The 26,981-nt window shown below is 50.0% G+C and overlaps 1 protein-coding gene across 1 annotated transcript in view; it reads left to right on the plus strand.

The window, feature by feature from the left end:
- The window catches only part of LOC144251158 (ribosome quality control complex subunit TCF25-like), a 38,470-nt gene that overhangs the window by 4,030 nt on the left and 7,459 nt on the right, over positions 1-26,981 (plus strand). Inside the window, 16 exon segments of the mRNA XM_077794248.1 lie at positions 1,465-1,539; positions 2,245-2,363; positions 3,301-3,366; positions 6,147-6,224; positions 7,778-7,827; positions 7,830-7,903; positions 8,414-8,513; positions 9,205-9,298; positions 10,342-10,434; positions 10,561-10,666; positions 11,963-12,122; positions 13,514-13,601; positions 16,855-17,013; positions 17,821-17,911; positions 17,969-18,162; positions 19,885-20,008. Of these exon segments, the coding sequence (XP_077650374.1) occupies positions 1,465-1,539; positions 2,245-2,363; positions 3,301-3,366; positions 6,147-6,224; positions 7,778-7,827; positions 7,830-7,903; positions 8,414-8,513; positions 9,205-9,298; positions 10,342-10,434; positions 10,561-10,666; positions 11,963-12,122; positions 13,514-13,601; positions 16,855-17,013; positions 17,821-17,911; positions 17,969-18,162; positions 19,885-20,008 (1,671 nt within the window).

Consider the following 26,981-nt stretch of genomic DNA (forward strand, 5'->3'; position numbering starts at 1 on the left):
ATTGAACCCAAGGGTGCTTAACTACTAAGCCACATCCCTAGCCCTTTTTATTTTTTTTTTATTTTTTTAATAATTTTTTTTAGTTATAGGTGGGCACAATATATTTATTTTATTATTTTATTTTTATATGGTGATGAGGATTGAACCCAGTGTCTCACGCATGTTAGGTGAGCCACAACTGCAGCCCCAATTTTTTTTTTCTTTTGAGACAAGTTCTCACTAGGATGCTTACAGCTTTGATAAGTTGCTGAGGCTGGCTTTGAACCTGGGATAAGCCTCAGCCACTAGGATTATAGGCATGTACCACCACACCTGTGATAGTCATTTTATTTTTTTTTTAATTATTTGTCCTGAACTTCTCAGAAGATGATATACAGTCAAAAAATATATGAAAAAGTGTTCATCATCACTAGCAATTAGAGAAATGCAAATCAAAACTACTCTAAGAATTCATCTCACTCCAGTGAGAATGGCATCTGTTATGAATACAAACAACAAGTGTTGGTGAGGATATGGGGAAAAGGGAACACTCATACACTGCTGGTGGGACTGCAAATTGGTGCAGCCAATAAGGAAAGCAAGTATGGAGATTCCTTAGAAAATTGGGCATGGAACCACCATTTGACCCAGCTATCCCTCTCCTCGTTTTACACCCAGAGGACTTAAAAACAGCATAATACAGGAATGTGGCCACTCAATGTTTATAGCAGCACAATTCACAATAGCTAAACTGTGGAAACCACCTAGATGCCCTTCAACAGATGAATGGATTAAAAAATGTGGCATATATACACAATGGAATGTTACTCAGCAATAAAAGAGAATAAAATCATGACATTGCAGGTAAATGGATAGAGTTAGAGAAGATAATGCTGAGTGAAGTTAGCCAATCCCCCAAAGCAAATGTTGAATGTTTTCTCTGATATAAAGAGGCTGATTCATAGGTAGGGAAGGACAGCGTGAGAGGAATAGACAAACTCTAGATAGGGCAGTGGGGTGGGAAAGGAAGGGAGGGGAGGGGGCATGGGGTTAGAAATGATGGTGGAATGTTATTATCCAAAGTACACGTATGAAGTTTGTGCTAAAGTCCTTGAGATCAGTGGCAGCCCCAGGGGTACTGCATGAAGGTCCCTGCCCTGCCTGCTTCCCACTGTGCTCCAGGCAGCTCTGTGCCTTCTGGGAGCAACCACTTCTGGTGAAGTGTCCCTGAGGAGCTTCTTGCTGCCCAGAGGAGGTGGCCCAGTCAGGGGCAGGTGGGCACCCCAGGCAGCCTGGACCAGCTCTGCAGCAGGGCAGGGTGGGAGAGAGAGGCCACACTGACAGCAGGGGGTACGGGCAGGGTCCTGCTGCAGAAGGATGTGAGGGGCCGCAGGTGCTCCAAGTGGTGCTGGCTTGCTGCTTTGGTTCTCAGTTTTTAAGATTTTGCTTCTCTCTCCATTGATTAAAACATCTTATTTTTATTAGTCTAATGCAAGTGGAAAACTCTGGAAGAAGGAAAAGAAGCAGAAAAATAAGAAAAACAGTACAGGAGAAGCCTTGGTATGCGACCAGACTTGACTGGCCCCTGCCCAATCCCTCCATGCCCCTTGGGCTGTGTCCTTCAAGGTGGTGCTGGGAGAAGACCATTTTATTTGATGTCTTCATTTTTTCCTGTCAGGAGTATAAATATCTAAGAGGTCAAGGACAAAGAAGAGTCACCTACAGTTTTGCTTGTGATTTGCCCCTTTGTTCCTTGGTTGTCATGGCCTACTCCTAGTCTCCATGCCCCAGCTGCCCTCTGCAGGGAGAGTCCCTTCCCAGTCCTGCTCCCTGTTGCTGTTCACCCAGCCTTCATCCCGCCAGTGCACGAGGGGTGCTGGGTGTGGAAGCCCACAGACCAGATCCCCCTCAGTCAGCACGTTTCCATTCTTGCCTTGATCCTCCTTGTCTCATTGTTCGTCCTGAAGAGAGGTGGTAGCTTTGTTGCTGTTCAGTTGGAGTCACAGGTGTCAGTTCCATTCACCTGAGGATGTGAGCTCACCTGTGAGACATGAAGTGTGGCTCTCTGGCCCAATGGTTCCCAGGGCCTTCTGGATTAGTGATGGTTCTGAGCTTCCTCCTATAATACATCTCCTCCTTCTGAGTTAGATCATCTTTTAGAAAGTACATACCAAATAACTTTTCAAAGTAACTCCTTGTTATTTGTTGTCACAGCACCTGGAGTGAAGCCAGTGTGGCGATTAACTGTTCCTTCTGGGCTTTTAGAAAACTGGGTTGGAGGATATCGACCGCATCTTGGAGAGGATTGAGGATGGCAGTGGGCTCAGCCGCCCGGGTCCCCTACCACTGACCTCCAGGAAGCATGTCCTGTATGTGGAGCACAGGTATGGCCTCGGCCTCTGATTTTGACGGGGAGGAGTGATTTAGAAAGAGGACAGTTTGCTGTATTTATTTATTTAGAAGTGTTAAGAGTTCATTATTAAACATTTAGGAAGTAGAAAAAAGGAGAAAGAAGTAAGAAAAAGACATCTGTGTTTCAAAGGACTTTTTTATTGGTACTGAAGATTGAATCCAGGGGTGCTTTACCATTCCCCAGCCCTTTTTATTTTTTTGAGGCAGGATCTCACCAAGTTGCTTAGGGCCTCACTAATTTGCTGAGGTGGTCCTCAAATTTTCGATCTTCCTGGATGCTAGGATTATACCCGAGCATCACTGCACCTGGCTCCTTTTTATTTTTGATTTTGAGACTGGGTATTGTTAGCTTACTTAGGGCTTGCTAAGTAGCTGAGAGCAGCCTCTAACAAGGAGTCCTCCTGCCTTGGCCTCTGAGTAGACACGGGTGTGGCACCATCAGGACTTCCAAACAGCTTGCCTTTGTATGTCTCATGAGGCGTTTTGAGCTGTACCAGTGTAGTGTCACCCTTGGACAATCACCCATCTGTTGGTCTGGTGGGTGCTTAATGAAACCTGATCTTTGCCAGCTTTGACAAGCAAGCTGCCTGTATCGTTGAGGCCCTCCACTCTGTGTCAGGGTGCATGCTCCCTGTATGAAGCCTGGCAGATGAACACTGAACCCGCAGGGGAGACCTACCCCAGGTTCTCTCCTAGCAGTGACCCACTGCATCCCTTGGGTGCCCCATGGGGCCAGCAGTGGTCAGGTCTTATTGCAGGTGGCAGATTTAAAGAAAGCAGGCCTAGAAATCACCTTTCAAGCCCAAAATCATTGTTCTTTGGCTGGACTCTTACTTAGCTTTCTGCAATTTCAAGTCATTGTAGGAAAGCCTGACTTAATTTTTCTTCCTCACATTTCCCACATTCTAGACACTTGAATCCAGACACAGAACTCAAACGGTATTTTGGTGCTCGAGCAATCCTGGGGGAGCAAAGGTAAGGCCCACAGTAGCTGCATTCTCAAGCTGTTTTTACCTGCTTTCATTTCTTATGGGTGGGGGAGCCATTGAAAACCCTGGGGGAGAGTACTGAAAGCCACACTGGACAGATGGAGCCCTTCCAGGGCCTGGGCAAGTGGCTGAGATGCCAGGAGGCCAGGCTGTTTCACACCTTCTCAACTGTGCACCCCATATTTTTAAAAAGGTCCTACAAGCTGTTAAACTTTGAATCCTGAAATTTTAGCCAGATCCATTTTGTTTCTCCACCAGCAGGAAAAATGACAAAAAGTTGGGTTCTGAGATCAGTTTTATGTCACCTAACTCGTTCCTGGCTAGTCAGCTTCTGCAGTGTCAGCTGATGGTGAGCAGGCAGTGGAGTGTCCCTTGGCTTTTCCAGGGGAAGTCAGGGCCCATCCTGGGACTTTCTGTAGGAGGTGGGATTTCCACTCTCCATCTCCGTACCAAAACATCCGGAAGCTTGTGTCTTTTTAAGTATGTGTTTTCTGATTATAGAGCTGAATGCTTTTTGTTAAAGCTCTGAAGCAGTGTAGAAATGTTCCCTCTTATTCCCATCACCTGTGGCCATGTCCCCAGGCCTTTCTGCACGCCTCTCGAGGTAGCTGTGTTGGCTTTGGCATGTCGGAGTCCCAGGTGTCTTCTGTGCCTGATGCACAGGGTTCTTTGTTAGGCCAAGGATAGGCGTGTCCACACCTTGGCTGCAGGCCCCCTGCATCCATGCAGCCCTCCGAGAAGTGGCCCACTGTGGGTTTCCTCGAGTACCTGCGCCTTGCCCAGCTGCCCTCCCAGGAACAGTGCCACCGAGGCCCACCTGCACTGGGTCGTCCTCAGCGACATCCGCGACCACACAGTGCCTTGAAACTGCGTGAGGTGTGCACGTGGCGCCCTTGTCTGACTGGTGTCTGTTGGGTCATGAGTGGGCCAAGGATTATTTTCAGACTTCGTTTGTTCCTACTTTCCTTGTGTTTAATAGTTTTTGCCTTGTACTTTTGTTTTTAAGTGTTTGAGGACTCATGGGTTTCTGACTTGTGTGTGTTTTGGGTTATTTGTGAAAAGCAGTTACATGAGCCACTACCTGCGCTGCTCAGGCTGAGTTCTGCCGCTCAGCCCAGCTCTGTCTGCCTGCCCCTGTGTTACATTTTTGCATCATCTTATTTTTGTAAATTATAGTTATTATCAGTCATTAGTTAATAATTACATTTGTTTCTTAGTTTTTGTGGTGCTAGGGAGTGAACCCACAGCCACATACCTCCAAGCCACACACCTCTGAGCTTCCCCCTGCATATTTCAGTTTTATGTATCTATTTTTGAGATGAGGCCCTCCATGCTTCCCAGGCTGGTCACACACTCATGAGTCTGCATGGGCCTCCCCCTCAGCTTCCCAGGCAGCCAGGACCACAGGTCTGTAATCAGGTCATCTCACTTACTACCTTTATAGTAGCACACTTTTTTGTTGTTTGTTTCTTCAAAAATTTAAGTCCTACTGAAGTATGTCCAGTGAAAAGCTGTGGTTCCCTCCTTCTTGGTCCCCCACCCTTGTCCTGTTGTTCAGAGACCAAACCTTAGCTCCTTTCTGTTCCTCCCTCCTGGTGACCGTTCAGGGTTTCCATATAGCTGTGCACTGATCTTTGGGAGGAATCTGACTTCCTCCTGAGATAGATGGGGTCTGCTCCCTTCCCCCTGTCTGTGCTGTCTCCACAACTCCTGTGTCGCGACCCTTAAGGTGCTCCTCCTGACCCTCCCTCCATCATCCATCAGGGCTCCCTCCTCCCCTAGACTTCTGGCTGGCAGCTCACCTCAGACAGACCTGGTGGTGCTCAGGATGCTGTAGACTTCCAGGCACCGGTGGTTTCCTTTCCACTGCTTGCTGCATGTGCAGAGTTGTGCCATGTTGTGCCTCTCAGCCTCTGGCCATGCTTCTCTTTTTGTGTATTTGTTCTTCTCACACAGTTTTCATGTCTCTTTTTGAGAAAAGAACGATGCTGTTTTGTCCTGTTCCGGGTAGTCCAGCACCTTATTCCTTGTTTTGTTTTAGTGAAATAGGGCACTGTTGAAAAGCCTAGAGATTGGTCTACACACATCCACATCCCATCACTAAGCTCAGGGTGCAGCCCTTCCAGGCCTGGCTAAGATGCCACCTGGCAAGGGAGCCAGACCCCCTAACAGCAGCTAAGAACTCTTGCCCCAAGGGGGCCTGGTACGCTCAACTTGTCGCTCACCCAAGAGTCGCAGGGAGCTGGGTGCCTGAGGACCCTCAACACTCTGCTCTCGGTCTTCTTCCTTGCAGAAATATGCCAATTTCCTCCTTAGTTTTCCTCATTGTTTCCATGTTTTCCTTTTCAAAGATTGGAGTCATATTGCTGGGGTCTGGGTCAGAGGTCCACTTCCCTAATTTGCCTCTGGCCATGGCCAGGCATTCCTCCTGTGCAGCCTGTCCCACAGGAAGCAGCTCGTTTGCTCAGGGAATTTCAGTGGCCCTGAGTTCCTGCTCTGCACCATGTTCTAGGGTTTCACTTTTGATTCCTTTTTGTCCCTCTTGCCTTCGTGCTGGACTGTTGGCCTCCCTGTTCCCCTGGACCTGATGGTAGCTGCTTTCACAGGTCGCAGCTGGGGTCCCCTCTTCACGCAGCAGTGCTTTGCTCTCCCTCCCTGTGTGCCCCCTGCCCACTGCTCTGCCTCCAGGGAGAGCTGGAGGGATTGGGCAGCCAGCCTGGCCCTTGGCCCGTGGAGGTAAAGCTGTGCCTGTCTCCTCCTCCCCAGGCTGCGACAGAGGCAGCGTGTATACCCCAAGTGCACGTAGCTGACGACCCCCAAGAGCACCTGGCCGTGGTACAGCAAGCCAGGTGAGTCTGTCACTCCTGTAGCAGGGGGCTGGCACACTGGCCTCAGTGCCTTCAGGGTGGGCCTTGCAGCACCATGTGCAGCTGCATGTGAGGTATGGTGTTCCTGAGGGTGCAGCAGCCTGTATGTCCCCAGCTGGCCTGACCTGTGCAGAAGCTCTCAACTTCCTTGCCGTCTTCCTCGTCCTCTGGGTGCCATGCTACAGGAAGCAGCTGAACAGAGGCTTGCATTTTTAAGTGTTTTTTTGTGTGTGTGCTTGCACTGAGCCCTCCAAGCCACACATGCCAGGCTGGGCTCTGCTGCTGAGCTGCATCCTCAGCCCTTGAGTTTGTTTTCATATTATGATAATTTGGGGGCTGGGGTGGTAGCTCAGTGGTAGAGCGCTTGCCTAGCATGTGTGAGGCCTTGGGTTCGATTCCTAACACCACATAAAACTAAATAAGCAATATAAAGGTATTGTGTCCATCTACAACTAAAAATATTTTAAAAAATCAATAATGTAAGATAGTTTTATGTTTAAAGAAAATAGCCATGCAGAAGGTACAGGGTAGGAAGTGAATGCCCTCTCTGGGCTTCGGCTGCACAGCGTAGAGAAGCACCCAGACAGCCCTCTGCAGGTTGATGGGGCACATACTGTAGAAGAGGTCATGGGTGTGTGGAGGAAATGTGTGGAGGGTGGTAACCAATGCACCTCACCTGCTGTGCCTGTGGGGTTGGGGATTCTAGAAGAATCCCCTTGGACTCCCAGTGAGGATCGCCTGGGAGTTCAAGACCTGTGCTTGTAGGATCAACCCTGATGCCTCTCATGTATCTTCTGTTCCCACCAGGCCTCTTGCCCTTCTAACAAAGGAACCCAAACATGGTAGAGATAGGGGCTCATTGTCTCAATCTGCAGGACTTGGACCTTGGGCCGGGCTCTCAGGAGGGAGTAGCTCAGGGAAAGCCCATGACAACCATTGGCCATTTAGCGGTTGTCTTAGCAGACTGAGTTTTTCAGGTTAACCATAGGAAATGGTCCCTCCACACAGTCACACAAAAGGAGCAGAACCGTATTTGGTCAGGGGTTACACATGGCCAAGGCCTCTGACCTGGCCCTGTGCCCACTGCACGCCTCCTGCCCCAGCCCCTCACAGCCACCCTGGCTGCTGGTCCCAACCAGATGTGATCGGGCACCCAGATGAACCTCCATGCTCCCATCCCTGAGGTTTGTTGTCCTGGGCCACTTAGGCTCCATCCTTTCCTGGAGCTCATCTGAATTCTATAGAGAAGTGAGTCTTTGTGGAAAGCAGATGGAGGCCAGCTCCCGGGACAGCCCAAGCAAGCAGTGGGAAGCAGGCCCAGGTGTTCTGAGAGAGTCCCCGGACGTCAGCCTCTGGCCCAGAGGCAGCCCAGCCCCAGGACTGGGTGACCTGTGAGACCTCTCAGATCGAGTGGGTTGGTATCACAGAGTCCTTTCTGAGAACAGTACAAGGGAGACTGTTGGGGCTACTGTGCTCTGTAGAGGCGCCATGTCCTGGCCTCCAGCACACCCTCTCTGTGCACTCTCACCTGCCGGGTCTGTCTACGCGGCTATTGGAAACGAAAAAAGGCCTTTCTTTCTTTGCAGTGAGGAGTACCAGCAGGCACAGCACAAGTACCTGGTGGCCGTGGAGTCCATGGAGCCAAACAACATTGTGGTGCATGGGCCCCACAGCTGCCAGTGGGTGGAGGGCGAGTGCCCGGGCAGCTGCTCCCCTGGCAGTGGGGCCCCCGGACCCGAGGGGCATTGTGGAGAGACTTGGCACTCAGGTGCTCTCCTGCTGGGAGCTGCGTACAGTGGCACTATGGTCCTTCCCAGGTGCTGCCTCTGTCTTTGGCCTCACTGGGGAGGTAGAGGGAGCATATAGATCCTGCTGGCCCCATGTCCCCCATGTAGGGGGGGCGGGAACCTGCTTGCTTTCAGTCCTCTGTCCTGAGACCTGGGAGCCAATACAGCCCCACTGGGCAGGCAGTGTCTCCAGTTCCCACCTGGAGCCAGGTCCAGGCCTTGGCTGGGTAATAGCAGTGCACACCTGGAGTCCAAAGGGAATTTCGTCTGTCACCTGGTGATCATGTCTCCTGGTGTGCACAGGTCTGGTGGACTGCAGGGGTGTCCTGTGGGTCCCTGCCTGTGACCTTCCTCCAGAGCTGCCCTTCTTTTCTGGTAGGTTCTGCTCCAGACAAGCCCCTACCATGTGGACTCACTTCTGCAGCTCAGTGATGCCTGCCACTTTCAAGAGGATCAGGAGATGGCACGAGACCTCATAGGTAAGACCCAGTAGGCAGTGCAGCCTGCCTGTTCTCGCCACTAGAGCAGATGCAGGTGGCAGGACATTGTCATGTAGCACTTTGTGGAAGGTGTGTCATGCCTGGTTTAGTGTGTCCCAGAACTGGGCAGCCATCACTGCAGTCCATTCCAGGAAAACAGCCTGCCATCTTCTATCTTCCCCCAGGCCCCAGAACCCCTGGCTTCTGGTCAGACTCTCCGTGGCCCTACCTGTGTGAGGAGCGATTCAGTGGAAGCACTGTGCGTGGTCTCTGCCCATGGTTGTGTGCCCCATGTGTGGTGTGACCCAGGTTTAAGTGTGCTCTTGGCTGGATAGTACTCCCCCTTTGGACAGACATGGTTGCCGAATCCGTCATCAGTTGGTGGTTCTGGTTGCTCTTCTGTGTGTGCGCACACGCTGCTGTGGGTGTCTGGGCCGTGTTTGTATCACCTAGCAACAGGGCATGAACAGGACATGTGGCAGTTACACCCCATAGTGTCGAGGGCGTTTCTCATTCAGGCTCACAAGTTCTGTGGCTGCAATTAATGCCTTGGCACCAGGGAAACCTAGGAGGTCCCATTGCAGGGTCCCAATTCTGTGACCCCTTCTTTCCAGTGCTTCGCTTGTTTGGGGTCTTGGGAGTTGCAGGCGCCTACTGTGGCTGACTCCTGCCTCTGTGTTGCTGCCCACAGAGCGAGCGCTGTACAGCATGGAGTGTGCCTTCCACCCCCTGTTCAGTCTCACCAGTGGGACACGCCGGCTGGACTACCGCAGACCCAAGAACAGGTGAGCTGCCTCTCCTGAGGGCAGCCCTCCCTGTGGGCCTGGGATACTTTTGCAGGCCTCACAGGCCTGTGTCTTGATTCTTAAATGAGTGATGCTTAAGTCAGATTCAGCCTGACAGAGCAGACCTGGGTCTATGCTCTGCTTTATGACATTTCTGTGCTGACCACCTCTGGCATCAGCCCCGAGGCAAGCCTGTAAGACCGCAGCAGTCTCCCTGCTGTCCTGTGTGAATTCTTTCTGCTCTGGGCAGTGCTGCTTGGCTGTGGCATGGCCCCCACCTTATGGCCACCATGCCCTGTCTCAGTGCAGCAACTTGGTGGAACCGGGCACTCTGTCTAGACTTTCTCCACTGGTTTCTTTTTCTAGTAAACTCTCAGTTCTAAAAATAAGTCCACAGGATGACTAAAGTCACACAGCTTTATGTACCCAACAGTAGCACCATTGAAATTTGAGGGTAAATTAAGATCATAATTATAACCGTTTTTAGCTCATTTCCCTTGAATAACAAGTAGCAAACCAAAAGCAAGATAATGATTTCAAAAAGCTTGGTTTTCAGGGAGCTGAGGCTGTAGCTCAGTAGCAGAGCTCTTGCCTAGCACATGAGAAGCACTGGTTTGATCTTCAGCAGCACCACATAAAAATAAATAAAATAAAAATTATTCTGTCCATCTACAACAACAACAAAATTGTTTTAAACCCTTTTTTTAAATATTTATTTTTTAGGTGTAGATGGACACAACACAGTGCCTTCTTTTTTTTTTTTTTTAATGTGGTGCTGAGGATCAAACCTGGGTCCCGCCTGTGCTAGCGAGCACTCTACAGCTCAGCCACAATCTCAGCCCCAACAACAAAAATTTTAAAAAAACTTTCAGTACATTGGTGTGTGTTCATCTCTTCAGGCACACACAAAGCTTCTCCCCAGACACAAAAGGCATTCACAGACTCGTATGAGGACCTGGACACTGGCGTGGAGCCAGGTGGCCCTCAGAGGCTGCTCTGCTGTTTGCTGCCACTTGAACTCACATGGACCTTTTTGGATGTAGGAGCTTCTACCTGGCCCTCTACAAGCAGATGAGCTTCCTGGAGAAGCGTGGCTGCCCGCGCACCACACTGGAGTTCTGCAAGCTCATCCTGAGGTGAGTGTCCACCAGGGATCCACTCCTGCCAGTCCTCACCGGCAGGGGCTTCTGGGCTGCAGAGACCCTGGGCCCTGACATTTTCCTTGCTCTCTTTGTTCTTCCCTCACTGTGCTGCCTGCGAAGCCTTGAGCCAGACGAGGACCCGCTGTGCATGCTGCTGCTTGTCGACCACCTGGCCTTGCGGGCCCGGAACTATGAGTACTTGATCTGCCTCTTCCAGGAGTGGGAGGTAGGTGTGCGCTTGCAGTGTGACTAGTAGCCATAGTGAGGACATGAAGCAGAGCCAGAGTGGGTTCCAGGGACCTCCTGCCCTTTAGTCTCCCTCATCTCTGCTGTTGAGCAGAATCAGGTCTCCCAGAGGGAAGCAGCCTTGCATCAGAACCCCAAGATGAGCACACAACTGCATCAAGTGTGCGTGTAGAGATGGTGCTTAGTAATGGACAGTCAGGCAGACCACAGAGCTGGGCATGCTAGGCACAGAAAGGGACAGCCACTCAGTGAGGGAGGTTGTGATGCAGGGCTGACAGGGACCCTAGGTCCTGAGTGTGGGGAACGACAGTCTGGGTAGTCACGATTGGTTACATGTTCCAGGTCAGAGTTGCACATAAATGCCACCTGCCATCCTGGGGCCCCAGACCCAGGAGAGTGGGGTTTGTATTGGGCTCCACTGAGTGCTAGAGAGCATGCACTATCTTGCTACAGGTGGGGTGTGCACACAAGTCGAAGCAGCAGTGTAGGTGTGTTGGGTCAGGCTCCACGTGTGAAGATCAGTCTCACCTCTCGCTTTAGTGTAGTTGCTGCAAACTGAGTGGGACAAACAGCTGAACAGAGCTTGTCCAGAGGGGGCTCAGGCCTAGGAGGGGCGGAGGGGGAGGAGCCTCTACTTGTTCTACTTTTCTGCTTGAACCTTTCACAGTACATATTTTTCATGAATAAAGAAAAACATTTTTCATAAAAAATAAGTAATGGAAAACAGGTAAATCATTTAAAATCACATAACTCTTTATACAGTTGGCCAAGAAGTCTCACTTCCAGGGATCTAGTTCACAGAGATTCCAGGAGCTCAGGAGAATGGCTATAAAAAACCCACAGGGTCCCCAGAACCAGCCACAGAGGAATGTTTGTGGTGGTTTATAAGATTACAGAACTCTGTGGAGATGAGCATTCCCTGTTAATGGAAAAGCATGGAGTAGATCATGTCTGTTACATCGCACACAGAGAAAGGCGGGGAAATATTTGAAGAGGGTAGTGGCCCCTCTAGGTGGGGGCAGTCATAGCTTGTCTGCCTTCACTCTGGACCCTGCTGTGTGGGGAGAGGGAGTTGCTCCTGTTCCCCACAATGCTGAGCCTGAGGGGCTCAACAGAGCTCTTTTCCCACTGACGTTGCCCTTCTGCACATTGAAGACCCCCAGGTGGAGCAAGTCCTCCATCCAGGTGTGGGGGTGGCCCGCTTTGTCAGCTCACTGTGGTGCACCTGGTCCTCACAGAGGGCAGGCCCTTCACCTGGCCTCTTGCTCCCTTGTAGGCTCATCGGAACCTGTCGCAGCTCCCAAATTTTGCCTTCTCGGTTGCATTGGCATACTTCCTGTTGAGTCAGCAGACAGACCTCCCCCAGCATGAGCTCAGCTCTGCCAGAGAGAAGGCCTCCCTCTTGATCCAGCAGGCACTCACCATGTTCCCTGGAGGTAGGTACCATGCTGGCCTGTGCAGTAGTTCTTCCTGAGGGTGGAGACCTGATCCCAGCCCTGCCTTGTGCTTAAAGAAAGATGTGTTCTCCAGCCAGCCTAAAAACTGCTGATGTTGCAGTTAGCTGATTATCCACCTCAGCGGGCCAACTGCATGCCAGCCAGGTGGGAGGGGGCCTTGGGTGAGGGACAAACTGTGTGTCCACTAACTTTGCTGTTAGTTACAGGGCAGGAGAGAGATACAGGGTATGCACATTGGTGTTTAGTGTTAGGGAGAGAAACAGCAGCAGAGGGTTGAGTGGGGCCTGGACCTGATCCAGAGGCAGTGTGTGGTATGGCCCTGCATTTCCAGGGTGCCCCCCCCACACTAGGCCTCTATCTGCACCCAGGGCAGGCCCAGGGGGCTGCTGCCTACTCAGGCGGCGGGTGGTGAACCTTCTTCACAAGCACGCAGGAAGTGACCCTCTAGAGGAGGCCGTCCTTGCGCTTGAGGGTAGGAGTGTTTGTGACAGAGGTGTGCACACACTCGGTGACTGCCCCTCTGAGGGGAAGTCCCAGAGTCAGCACTGCTTTGTTGGCTCTGACGAAGCCATGGAGAGGCCCCAGCACTGGGTGGACGCAAGCACAGGCAGACCCACCTGCAGTGTCCAGAGCTCCCTGTCAGGAGCAGAGCCAGCTCACCAACTCAGGGCTCAGCCCATCATCCCAGCAGCCACCTCTGTCCCCCTCAGGTTCAATGCAACTGGGAGCCCTCGGTAGGCCAGCCAAGGTGGGGGACATAGGGCCACAGGGCCCACATTGAATAACAGAGCTGCCATGGCTATCCCTCAGGAGAGACCCTACTGCGGCTTGTCCCTGGGAGGCAGTTGGTAGGCCGGCTTTCCCAGCAGCTGCCTCTGGCAGGGTCTCGGCATGTGGGCAGTGTAGGGAAGCCCTGCCTACTAAGCCGGTGAGTACTGCATGGGGACAGTACTAGAGCTGGAGAGGCCCTGACCCAGAGGACTGGACACCCAGAGCCCATGACCATGTGTTGGCCACTGTCCTTACCCTGGGGCCCTGTGGGGTCACCTCCTCCAGGGCACTGGCCGACCCCACTCCCACCAGTCTGTCCTAGGGTCTGTTGCTCATGCTTGAAGGGTGATGGCAAGTCTCCCTGAGATGTGGAAGGGCACTTGGAGTACAAGGGTGAAGAGGTACCTGCTCATCCTTTGTGGACCCCCATCCTCAGCCACTCGCCCTGCAGCAGCTCGGAACGCTGGTCAGACTCAAGGACCCCGTGGCCTTGCAGCCTCTGTGACGTCACGACTCCAGTCGTTCTGTGATCAGGGCCCACAGGGCCCCTGGTCCTTGTCCTGGCCACTGAGCACCTGAGCCTCTGCTTCCTCCTGCAGTCCTCATGCCCTTGCTGGAGTACTGCAGTGTGCGGCCCGATGCCACCGTCTCCAATCACCACTTCTTTGGACCAGATGCTGAGATAAGGTAGAGCCTTGGTGCCCTGCTGGGATAACTCCTGGTGGGCATCCTCGTCGCCTCCTGGGGGCCCTCGCTTACCCTCAGGGCAGTGGAGGGGTGGCAGGTACGCTCTGCACCACAGGGTCAGAGTGTGTGTGTGGCTCTGTCTCCTGGAAACCTGCTTCAGCCTGGTGGCAATCTCGGAGACAGGAAACCCCTGGGGATGTTGGTTACTGTCCCCTAAGGAAGGCCTGGAGTCTGTGTCCACATATGGGTCACCTTACGTCTGAAGAGAAACACTGGTGGGTCAAGTAAATTGTCTCTGGCCTAAGACATGAGGTTCACAAGATGCCTTTTGACAGGAGTGGGCAGCAGGGCTTAAGGTCAGACAGCATGACCCACAGGCACTGGCTGTGGGCAGAGGGGCTCTCGTTGCTGGTATGTTCCACGTTCTGCATTGGCACATATCACCTTTTTCATGTTTCTCATAAAAAATACAGAGGAGTCAGCCAGGTGTAGTGGCACAGCCTATGATCCCAGCAACTCTGGAGGCTGAGGAGGGGGATCCAGCCTCAACAACTCAGCGAGACCCTGTCTCAAAGTAAAAAATAAAGGGTGCTGGAGTTGTGGTTCAGTGGTAGAGCACTTGCCTTGAACTTGTGAGGAACTGGGTTTGATCCTCAGTACCACATAAAAATAATAATAAAATAAAGATATTGTGTCCATTTAGAACTAAAAATATATAAGATATGAAAAATAAAAAGGCTGGGGATGTGGCTTAGTGATAGAGTACCCCTGGGTTCAATCCCCTGTACCAGAAATGAAAAGAAAACATAAATGAAAGAAAAACATGTTATGGGGGTCCACCTAAGAATCCCCATCCCCTAGCCAGCCTTCATCCTCTGCACTTGCTCTCTGAAGACACACATGTACACTGAGCAACTCAGTAAGCTGAGTAGCACAGTCAGCACCAATTCGAAGTCGCAGACACGTATGTCCTCCCTTCAGGAGGTGAACTGTCCATCAGCAGCTGAGAGACAGCCTCTTTTTGCTCCAGAAGGTTCTGCTAGGGGATCTGCTCACAGGCTTTGCTCCCACAGTCAGGCCCCACCCTGACCCAGGCTTTGCTCCAAAGCCAGCCCCCATCCTGCACCCTAACCTTGCTCCCACAGCCAGCTCCCTATCCCTGACCTTGGCCTTGTTCCTACAGCCAGCCCTCTGCCCTGACACTGGCCTTGCTCTACCCAGCTCCCCATCCCTGACCCTGGCCGTGCTCCACCCAACTCCCCATCTCTGACCTTGGCCTTGCTCCCACAGGAGTCCCCCATCCCTGACCCTGGCCTTATTCCCACAGCCAACTCCCCATCCCTGACCCTGGCCTTGCTCCACACTGCTCCCCATCCCTGACCTTGGCCTTGCTCCACCTAGCTGCCCATCCCTGACCCAGGCCTTGTTCCCACAGCCAGTCCCCCATCCCTGACCCAGGCCTGGCTCCACCCAGCTCCCCATCCCTGACCCTGGCCTTGCTCCACCCAGCTCCCCATCCATGATCCTGGCCTTATTCCCACAGCCAGCCCACCATCCCTGACCCAAGCCTTTCTCCCACAGCAAGCTCCCCATCCCTGACCCAGGCCTTGCTACACAGCCAGCCCCCCATTCCTGACCCAGGCCTCGCTCCACAGCCAGCCCCCCATCCCTGACCCAGGCCTTGCTCCACAGCCAGCCCCGCATCCCTGACCCAGGCCTTGCTCCACAGCCAGCTCCCCATCCCTGACCCAGGCCTTGCTCCACCAAGCTCCCCATCCCTGACCCAGGCTTGCTCCCACAGCCAGTTCCCCATCTCTGACCCTGGCCTTGCTCCACCCAGCTCCCCATCCCTGACCCAGGTCTTGATCCACCCAGCTCCCCATCCCTGACCTTGGCGTTGCTCCACCCAGCTCCTCATCCCTGAGCCAGGCCTTGTTCCCACAGCCAGGCCCCTGCCCTGACCCTGGCAATATTCCCACAGCCAGCTCCCTATTCCTGACCCTGGCCTTGCTCCACCCAGCCCTTCATCTCTGACCCAGGCCTTGTACCCCAGCCAGTCCCCAATCACTGACCCAGGCCTTGCTCCACCCAGCTCCCATCCCTGACCCAGGTCTTGCTCCCACAGCCAATCCCTTATCCCTGACCCAGGACTTGCTCTACCCAGCTCCCCATCCCTGACCCAGGCCTTGCTCCCACACCCAGCTCCCCATCCCTGACCTTGGCCTTGCTCCACCCAGCTCCCCATCCCTGACCCTGGCCTTGCTCGAAAAACCAGTCACCCATCACTGACCCTGGCCTTGCTCCCACAGCCAGTCCCCCATCCCTGACCCAGGCCTTGCTCCACCCAGCTCCCCATCCCTGACCCTGAGCTTGCTCCACCCCGCTCCCCATCTCTGACACAGGCTTCATCCCAAAGCCAGCCCCCCATCTCTGACCTTGGCCTTGCTCCACCCAGCTCCCCTTCCCTGACCCAGGCCTTGCTCCACCCAGCTCCCCTTCCCTGACACAGGCTTGCTCCCAAAGCCAGCCCCCCATCCCTGACCTTGGCCTTGCTCCACCCAGCTCCCATCCCTGACCCAGGTCTTGCTCCCACAGCTAGTCCCCTGCCATGACCATGGCCTAGTTCCCACACCCAGCTCCCCATCCCTGACCTTGGCCTTTCTCCCAAAGCCAGTCCCCCATCCCTGACCCAGGCCTTGCTCCCACACCCAGCTCCCCATCCCTGACCTTGGCCTTGCTCCACCCAGCTCCCATCCCTGACCCAGGTCTTGCTCCCACAGCCAGTCCCCTGCCATGACCATGGCCTAGTTCCCACACCCAGCTCCCCATCCCTGACCTTGGCCTTGCTCCCAAAGCCAGTCCCCCATCCCTGACCCAGGTCTTGCTCCCCCAGCCCCCATTCCTGACCCTGGCCTTGCTCCACCCAGCTCCTCATCCCTGACCTAGGTCTTGCTCCCAGAGCCAGCCCCCCATCCCTGACCCAGGCCTTGCTTATCCAGCTCCCCATCCCTAACACAGGCTTGCTCCCAAAGCCAGCCCCCCATCTCTGACCTTGGCCTTGCTCCACCCAGCTCCCCATCCCTGACCCAGGTCTTGCTCCCACAGCCAGTCCCCTGTCCTGACCATGACCTTGTTCCCACACCCAGCTCCCCATCCCTGACCTTGGCCTTGCTCCACCCAGCCCCCCATCCCTGACCCTGGCCTTGCTCCCACAGCCAGCCCCCCATCCCTGACCCAGGCCTTGCTCCCACAGCCAGCCCCCTGCCCTGACCCAGCTGGTGAGTCTGTACTTCGGGAGGTTGCACTTCCTCTGGAAAAAGCCTGCCACCATGAGCTGGCTGGAGGAAAATGTCTGTGTGTTTCTTCAGGCAGTGGACGCTGGGGACCCCGCTGTGGAGGCTTGTGTGAACAGGTAAGATGCTGGGTATTCGTGCAGGTCAGCCCCTCCTGCCCTCTCTGGGCACCCTCTGATGTTAAATGCTGTGGGCCAGAGTGGTTTCATGTCTGCTGCTGCTGGCATAGTCCTGCTCTCCTGTGGGTGAGCTAGTAGACCCCAAGGCTGCTGCCACTGTCCAGGTGGGATTGTAGGTGTGGCATGTATCTGCCCATATTCTGTCCTGCCTACTGCTGTGCGCCTGGTTCTCACATCTGCTATAGCAGGTGCCAGGCTCACACCTGCTGGCAGAGATAGCAGCAAGCAGCAGCCCTGGCCCACTCCCACCCATAATCTGGCCTTTGGCCCTGTTAGCATTGTGGTCTGGGACTGCTGTGGCCAGGCTAGCTGGTACAGTGAGGACTCTGTGGTCTTTGCTGGCCAGGAGACTCCCCTAACTGCCCAGAGGAAGCCCTCTGCTGTGGAAGTAAAATTGAAGAAATGATGGGAGAGTGGGGGCCCTGGCACCCTAGCCCTCACAGCCAGTATTCACTGTGCACTCATCTGTTCTCCACACTAGAGGGGATGTTTCAATGGGCAAGAGCACGTTCTGCTCCCTGTGCCACTTCTCCGCCCCACTGTGTCCAGCAGGGGCAGGCCCCATGCTGCAGCTGTAGTGACACTCTGGTTCTTCAGAGACTCACTCAGCACACCATGGACTGACTGCCTGGCCGTCTGGGGGTGAAGCTGGAGATCCTTGGGAGATGGATACCTGCCAGGGAGGAAGGGCTTAGCAGTTTTCAGGGTGGGCACTGGTTAATCTGCTGCTGTTTGCCCTGGCCTCAGGCGGAAGATGCTCTACCAGTGTGCACCCAGAAACATCCATCGCCATGTGATCCTCTCGGAGATCAGGGAGGCTGTTGCTGCGCTTCCCCCGGTAAGGAGGAGGGCGTGATGGTGGGCTGTGTGACCGTTCCCCTCCTGCTCCTGGTAGCCCACAGGCAGGAGGGCGGGTGAGGCCAAAGGGGGCATGAGTACCTTCCCTCAGCCTACTGGGGTGCTGGTCAATCCAGGAGCAGCTACACCCATGGTCTTGGCCCCATGTGCCTTGCTGGTGGCCAGGCCTGCATGCAACACTGCTGAGAGCAGGCTGCTGCTGTGGGGAAACCTCAAGGGCACCACAGGTGCGTAGGAAGAGGCAGGTCAGGGCGGCCAGGACAGGGGTCCCTTGGGGCCCTCGACACCACTAATTTACCTAAGCTGCTCTGCTGATCCTCAAGACAGCACTGCCAACCTCTTCTGGCCAGGAAGGCTTGTTCTGATGAGTAGTGACAGTGTGGTGCTGGCGGGAGAGGGTAGAGAGGCCGGACAGGGCTGTGCCGGCTTTGTGTGACTTGTGGTTCAGCCCGTGCTGTGTGGCTTGGGCACCACAGTGAGTTTGATCATGGCATGCGTGGGCACTTCATGTGTGCTTGACATTTCCCACCATGCCCCTGCCCAGGGGCAGAAAGCCAAGCCCATTCTCCTTCTCTGTTGAGTGACCTGCCCCAGAAGGCTCTAGCATCACTGTTTCTCCCCTTTCTAAAGGATGTGACCACATCCATTATTGTCTTACCTCTGTTGCTTACTAGCATGTACATTTGGTCGAGTTACTTAAGCTTTTAGCTTTTGAGTTTTCATTTATAAAAAGGGAATAAAAATTCTGCTATTGTTATGAGGACTAAATGAGTTCATATACATGAAGTGTTTAGGACGGTGCCAGCACATAGTAGGTGTGTACATGTCAACTTTATCATCATTACCTCTCGCGACCCCTCGCCAGCAAGGGAAACACGACACAGGATTCTTCTTTCAGCAGTTTATTCAGGACCCTTGAAGCATGATGAGAAAACAGGAAAGAGCTCGAGTGGTCTGTCTGCCCTAGCTTAAGTACCCAGCCCCGCCAATGAACTAGCACCACGTGGAAAAGTCTAATAGGTACAGCGCAGCGGAAGCAGGCCAGAGCCCAGCCCCACAGCCTTACAAGGAGTTGTTTACCTCTAACAACTCTAACCGCTAAAGAAGCAGAAGCAGGAAACCAGCGCCATATTCAGGGTGCGGTCGCCAGCTCCCAACAGTTCCCCCTTTTTTAATTACAAGCAACAGGTAAAAGTAGAGGTCCTATCTCCATTGTGCAAAAGTGGCCGTAAATAATGGCACACTCCTGAGGGGCGCCTCCCCAGGTGAGTCACCATTCCGACCGATGCCTTTTTCATGGAGGTGGGGCGTTGACATCAAACCCACATGCAATAGGACATGCTTTTCTTGGGACTCAAACCTAGAGCTCCCAAGTGCAGTGCCTTGCCTCGCACCCTGTGCTGTGTCGATCACTTGAGCATGGTGAGCCATGCTTGAGGGGACTGTCCTGCCTCCAAAGCAGCAAAGGCTTGTATGAGCATAAGATTCTGCACCCGCTGCCGTCTGCACATACGAACCAGACACCACAGGTGCAATACAATGGCAAGTACCAGGACCACAGCCAGTGCACCCATGCCTGCCCATTGTTTCAAAAAACTAAAAAAATTTAGATAACCATGAGATTACATCTTTCATGGGAGCGATGTGGACATGCATATTATTCACTCTAACAATTTCTTGTCTCAACAGCATAGTCAGGTTATCAAACTCTGCTGACCAGACCCCTGTAAGCATAGCTCCCAGTTGTCTAGACAAATTAGCGGCCCTAGTCAAGTTATTGAAAGCTAAGGGAGTAATGCATAGTCCATCCATAGGCAGTAAAACACCCATGAGTGAGCACTTGACTCAAAATGTCCACTTGGTCTTGTAGTAGATCTACCCACTGGTTTAGAAGCACAATGCCACGATGTAGATGTTGATTCATCATAGTCTGAGTCTCCATGGCTGTTACAGCAGTACCCGCAAGCTTGTTCACAGCATTAGCAGTAAGCACAGCAGTAGCGAGAGCTGCGGCAGCAGTGGCCGCCGCAACAGCAGAAGCTCCAACGGCCGCCACAATGGCTGCAGTTATACCAAGGTCTCTTTTGTTTCTTTGCAATAATACAGGCAAATTATCATCATCAATAGACACAGGTAAAGAGAAGTAGGAGGGCACATGTACTACCACAACAGAGTCCTCCAAAGAGGCATTCCAGCATTGTACAAGTCCCCACGTCTGGTTAAAACAATTGAGTAAAGGAGATGAATAATTGAACATCAATAACATGAATGGGGACCATACACACACAGGTGTTGGTGCAAACCTAAATAGGTCACTGCAATTGACTTTCACTTGCTCTTCGAAACTGCCAGCAGAAGTATTGTAAGTGTAGTTACATTTTTGAACACTACCTCCATCAATAGATCTGAGGGCATTAAGTTGTGAGCAGACGCCCAAACGAGTGCATAATACCCAGGAGTAAAAAGGATTCGAGAAAGCAGCTTGAGTAGGATTTTTATAAGTGAAATTGAACCCTAGAAAAGTAGCATTCTTGTAGGTGGTTGTTAAAGAAAAGGTAAAGGTTCTGTTAGAATTAATAAACTGAGGGGTCAATGAGCCCTGACATCCAGTCCAAGCTGGTGAACTAGTTTTTATGGCTTTACAACTGGGCAACAATGCCGTTTGTTGAGGAATAGAAGTATTGGCTCTCAATACCTTAGCAGGAAAAACACCATTGATTACAGTAGCATTACCATTTGAGCCCCGGGAACCATCACTATCAAACCAGCCCAAAGATTGATTGGTTAACATAATACAAGGTACGGAATCAGAGTAATTAACATGTACAGAGAAACACAATGTGTCAAATAATGAAACAGTAGAAAAGTTATCAATAGCTGCTACAGTATCCATAGGCAAGGTCGGCCAATCCATGGTAGCAGAGCCATTAGTAGTGAAGAAAGATGGAAGTACACCAGCCTGACAAGTAACGGGCATGTCTTTACCACCACCCAGAGGAGTCGTTCTGCAGTCCAGACGACCTCATGTCCGATCACCATCAGGAGAAGCATCAAGCACCTCATCTTGTTCATCTTCATTCTTCCTTCCTGACGGAGCTTGAGGAACTTTCTGAACGAGGCGCTCTGGCACCCACAATGGTTCCATTTGGTCCTGTGGGAAAACACAAACAGAACCTCGTGCCCATGCCAGCACGGGATCAGGCCCATACCATTGTCCAGAAAGTACATCTTTTCACTTAACGTGCCCAAAGTTCGGGGCCGGGGCGAACAGTGCCTAGTCGCAGCAGAGCGCCCTTGGATGTCCAGATTCAAAAAATTAATAGTGAATAGAGCCAGGGAGAGGCACTCTTTCTGGGTGTGGCCTAAGCCAATTCCCCCTTTTTGTTTTACTAACATCTCTTTTAGAGTCTTATGAGCATGCTCTACAATACCCTGACCTTGTGGATTGTAGGGTAAACCATGGACAAGCTGGATACCCATCTGGTTGCAAAAGGAAGAAAATTGTCATCCAGTATACGCTGGACCAGTGTCCGTCTTAATGGTCTGTGGTAATCCCCAGGCTGCCCAGGCTTCCAAGCAATGCGTGATAACATTTCCAGCCTTTTCACCAGACAAAGCAGAAGCATGGATAATGCCAGAACAAGTATCTACAGACACATGGACATATTTAAGTTTGCCAAAGTCGGGAACATGAGTTGCTAGGAGCCACAGCAAAAATATTGATACAGGCACCTTTGGGTTAGTGACTGCCAGCCAGCCATTCAGATTATGATTATGTTAAGTTACATTCATATGGTAATTGTCTCCTGCTGTTTACCTGGGCCCGTTTCGGGACTCAGGTTACTCATGTCACTCTTGTAATGGGAGAGTTCCCATTGGTTGGGAAAGGATGGTAGGAGGGTGTTCCGGGGGAAGTGGAGCCCCCCCGGCTCAGGTAGAACACACGTGGTGGACCCACTTGTTAGGGGACGCACACGGCCTCTCAAAAAATAAAACTTTGTCTCAGTTTGACTGGCATGTGTTTTTGTGCCCAACCGGGTTGCAAGATTGCAAGCCGGTGTGCACTGACAGCCCAGCAGGAAGCGCTCAGCAGGGGTGCGGCAGACAGTGCTCGGCAATAGCAGCGGCAGGAGCGGAGCTCAGCTACCCGCTCGACCCGGGGCCAAGCAGCCTGCAGCATTTTGGTGGCCCTGTACGGGGAACGCCCAAAATTTAAAGGTGAGTAATATCGCTCGCCCCTAAGGAAAGGCGACAGAATGGGTATTCCTGTTTTGATTTATTCTGCTTTTATTTCAGGCTCTCTAGCCTTACAATTTTTTCAGGAGAATTGGGAAAAATGGTTGGCTCAGGGTTTGAAGTTATTCGGCCCTGAGAGAGAGAAAATTGATATAATCATTTTCCTCCTCTCGGTTTCTGTTTCATTCTGTTTTGGCTTTCTTCTATCCTATCTTATTGGGTTACGTTACCTTTATAGTAGATTAGAATCTAGTAAAAAACAAACAGAAAAACTGTTAAGAAAATTTTTAGAGGTCCAGGCTATGGCAGAAAACATATTAGGTCAAGCAAAACAAAAGGTCTCTCAAGCTAGTCAGATAGAAGAAAATTTGAAGAAGGCAAGCTCAGGGAAAAAACGGTCATCAGATAGGGAGGCTGCTACTAACTCCGTTCCACCACCAGAGGGCGTAATTCAACAAACAGCTTTACCTGCCTCCATAGATGATGAACGGAATGCTGAGGCAGGACCCCAAAAATTAGCATGCCCTGTAGTTGAGCGGGGAGAAGAAAGAGAACGAACTTACTGTGCCTTAGATTTCAAAATAATAAAGCAATTAAAGGAAGCTGTAGCAACCTACGGCCCGGACGCACCCTTCACAGTCAGTATGGTCGAATCTATTACCAGCTAGGACTTAACACCAGCAGATTGGGATAACGTGTGTCACTCTGTGCTAAATGGAGGACAATATTTATTATGGAAAATTGCCAATGAGGAATTTTGCAAGGAGACAGCTAAGCGAAATGCAGCAGCAAGTTACCCTGAAAGAGATTTACAAATGCTACTAGGGAGGGAAAATTTTGAAGGTCAGAGGCAACAGATTGGATATGATCCTGGTGTATACGCTCAAATCGCTATAGATGCCATTAAGGCATGGAAAACTTTGAAGGGACAAGGGGATTTACAAGGTCAACTATCTAAGATAATACAAGGAGTTAATGAGCCCTACGCTGACTTTGTAGCTAGACTTATTGAAACAGCCTCTAAGACATTTGAAAATACAGAACAGGCAATGCCATTTATAAAACAACTGGCTTACGATCAAGCAAATCGTTGCTGCAAAGAGGTCATTAGACCATGGAAACATGAAGATTTAAACACATATATTAAATTATGTAGAGACATTAATGAACGATAACAAGTCATGGCTGCTGAAGTAAAACAGGCTTTTGATACCAAGCCAAAAACATGCTATAATTGCAATCAAGAAGGACATTTTAAAAGAAATTGCCCCATAGGAGGAGGGTTTAACAAAGCTAGGTATTAAAAGAGTAGAATCCCGGGTATTTGCCCACGATGCCATAGAGGGAGACATTGGGCTAATGAATGCCGTTCTCAAACCACCATAGAGGGTATTCCATTATCAAAAAATGGACAAAGACCAAGTGTCTACCCACGATATCGTGGAGAAAGGTATCAGGCCCCGTTGCCAAAAAACGAATTGGAGGGCCCAATGCCCCGGGGCCCAAAACCACAAATATACGGGGCAATGGATGAACCCAACAGCACCATCAAGGTGGTGCCCAGGACGCATTATCCATTAGATCCCTCATCAGACAGACTAGAGGGAGCCCAGGGTTGGACATCTGTGCCTCTGCCAGAGCAATATAAACTCCAGAGATGGGAGTTCAAATCATTCCCACAGGAGTAAAAGGACCTCTTCCCCAGGGAACAGTAGGCTTATTAATGGGACGCAGTTCTTCTGCACTAAAAGGACTTATGATAAGTCCTGGGGTAATTGATCCCGATTATGAGGGAGAAATAAAAATCATAGCTAGTTCTCCAAGAGGTATATCAGTAATTTCATCAGGAGATAGAATAGCACAGTTATTAATAATACCAAGCTTACATGATAAATTTTCCAGTTGTAATGTAGAAAGAGGTTCCAAGGGATTAGGCTCCACAGGTGTAGATTGGGCTATGCTATCTTTAAATTTAGATTCTCGCCCTATGCTAAAATTAAATATTCAAGGACATGACTTTAATCGACTGCTGGACACAGGCGCTGACCTCAGCATCATATCTCGCCAGGAATGGCCTAAGCACTGGCCATTACAACAAGCCACCCAAACGCTTAGAGGCCTAGGAGTGGCGACTAATCCCCATAGAAGTGCAATGGTATTAGATTGGAAAGATCCTGAAGGATGTGAGGAACTATACAGCCCTATGTATTGGACCATCTCCCCATAAGTTTATGGGGACGAGACATCCTAGATCAATTAGGATTGACATTAACAAATAACGTCAATCCTAACACGCCCACTACTAGGGCAAAACAAGGCTTTAGAAAAGAAAAGAGATTAAGAGATCAAGAACAAGATATAAGAGCACCAATTCAAATAGATCAATAAATAAATAAACACGGATTGGGTTTTCAAAAAGGGCCACTGAGACAATCAAAATTACTTGGAAATCAGAAAGACCAGTGTGGGTTCCTCAGTGGCCCCTAACTAAAGAAAAGATACAAGTAGCCCATGATCTGGTCAAACAGCAATTAGCGGAAGGACATATACAACCTTCCGTATCTCCCCATAATACTCCCATTTTTGTCATTAAAAAGAAATCTGGTAAATGGAGATTATTACAAGATTTAAGAGCCATTAATAATGAGATGGTTATTATGGGACCTGCTCAATCAGGGATTCCCCAATTGTCTGCTCTACCAAAAACCTGGCATGTTCTAGCTATAGATATTAAGGATTGTTTCTTCTCAATTCCAATTCATCCCGAGGATAGTCCACATTTTGCATTTACTATCCCTGCACTGAATCATGAAGGTCCTGATCAGAGATATGAATGGAAAGTACTCCCTCAAGGGATGGCTAACAGCCCAACTTTGTGCCAAATTTATGTTGATAAAGCAATCCAGCCACTTAGAAATCAAAATCCTGAACTACAGATATTTCACTATATGGATGATGTGTTAATGGCACATAAAGATAAAAACACATTGCTAGAATGTTATGCCACTCTTACAAACTTATTTAAAAAATTATAATCTAGAGATAGCAATAGATAAAGTACAATTAAATCTTCCAATTAATTATTTAGGAGTTCTATTATCCTCAACCATGGTCCGTCCACCAAAAATTCAAATACGAGTAGATCAACTCAAATCGTTTAATGACTTTCAAAAGTTATTGGGAGATATAAATTGGATAAGGCCTTATCTAGGCATACCAACAGGAGAATTAGGACCTTTATTTGATATTCTAAAAGGTCCGTCAGATCCAAATTCACCCCGCATGTTAATGCCTGAAGCTAGAAAGGCATTAAAAATCATTGAAACATATATGGAAAATATGCATTTGGATAGAATTGATATAAGTTTGCCTTTACTATTTATTGTACTACCGACCAAAAATATTCCTACAGGAGTATTTTGGCAAGAAAGTCCATTATTATGGATACATTTATCTTATTCTCCTAATACTATTCTTACTAGATATCCTGAAGGTGTAGTGCAATTAATACTCAAAGGAATAAAAGCAGCAAAAGGAGTGTTTGGGATTTCTCCCAATAAAATTATTACTCCATATACTATGGATCAAATTGATGAGTTAGCTAATGAGTTAAATACTTGGGCAATACTCATGTGTAAATCTAGTGTTGCATTTGATAATCACTTGCCATCTAATCCTTTGTTGTCTTTTTGGTCTAAGCATCCTGTAGTTTTTCCAAAAATGACAAGAAAAACGCCTATCATAAATGCTTCAAATATATTCACTGATGGGTCAAACAATGGTACAGCAGCAGTAGTTACTCCTGATCAAACTTTTACATTTTTAGTACCCAAACAATCAGCTCAAAAGGTAGAGCTCAATGCAGTATTGCAAGCTTTTATGATGTTCAAAGATTCTACATTTAATCTATTTTCTGATAGTCAGTATGTAGTTAATGCTATTGTATCTCTTGAAGATGCTGGTAGGATTTCTCCTTCCTCTACTGTTTTCTCTTTGTTTTCTGCTATACAAAGTCTAATCTGCGATAGAAAGGATCCATTCTTTATAGGACATATCAGAGCACATACAGGATTGCCTGGAGCCCTTAGTTTGGGTAATGAACTAGCAGATAAATCTACACATGACATACATATTTTCTCCACAATAGAAGAAGCTATAAATTTTCATAAAAGGTTCCATGTCAATGCTAATACTTTACAAAAACGTTTTAAAATAACTAAAGAACAAGCCAGACATATAATAAAACAATGTCAAAATTGTGTGACATTTTTGCCACAAGTTAATCTTGGAGTCAATCCTAGAGGACTGATACCTAACCATATTTGGCAGATGGACGTCACACACTTGCCAGAATTTGGAAAATTAAAATATTTACATGTTACAGTTGATACTTCTTCTGGATTTTGGATGGGCTCCCTTCATCCCGGAGAAAAAACTAAAGATGTTATAGCTCATTGCTTACAAAATTTTGCCACTGTGGGTGTTCCTAAACAGTTAAAAACTGATAACGGTCCTGGTTACACCTCCAAGTCTTTTAAACAATTTTGTTCATCATTTGGCATTACTCATATAACAGGAATCCCATACAACCCACAGGGACAAGGCATAGTTGAAAGAGCTCATCAAACTATAAAAATGTACTTATTAAAACAAAAGGAGGGAATTAGTAAAGGGTATATATCCCCCAAAGATAAACTTAAAGTAACCCTTTTTACTCTAAACTTTCTAAATTTGGATTCATCAGGACTTAGTGCTGCGGAAAGACATATGTATCTGAAAAATGTACATAAGCCTAAGGTACTTTGGAAAGATAT

Source organism: Urocitellus parryii, chromosome Y (genome assembly GCF_045843805.1).
Source record: "Urocitellus parryii isolate mUroPar1 chromosome Y, mUroPar1.hap1, whole genome shotgun sequence".
In the NCBI taxonomy this organism is placed as follows: Eukaryota; Metazoa; Chordata; class Mammalia; order Rodentia; family Sciuridae; genus Urocitellus; species Urocitellus parryii.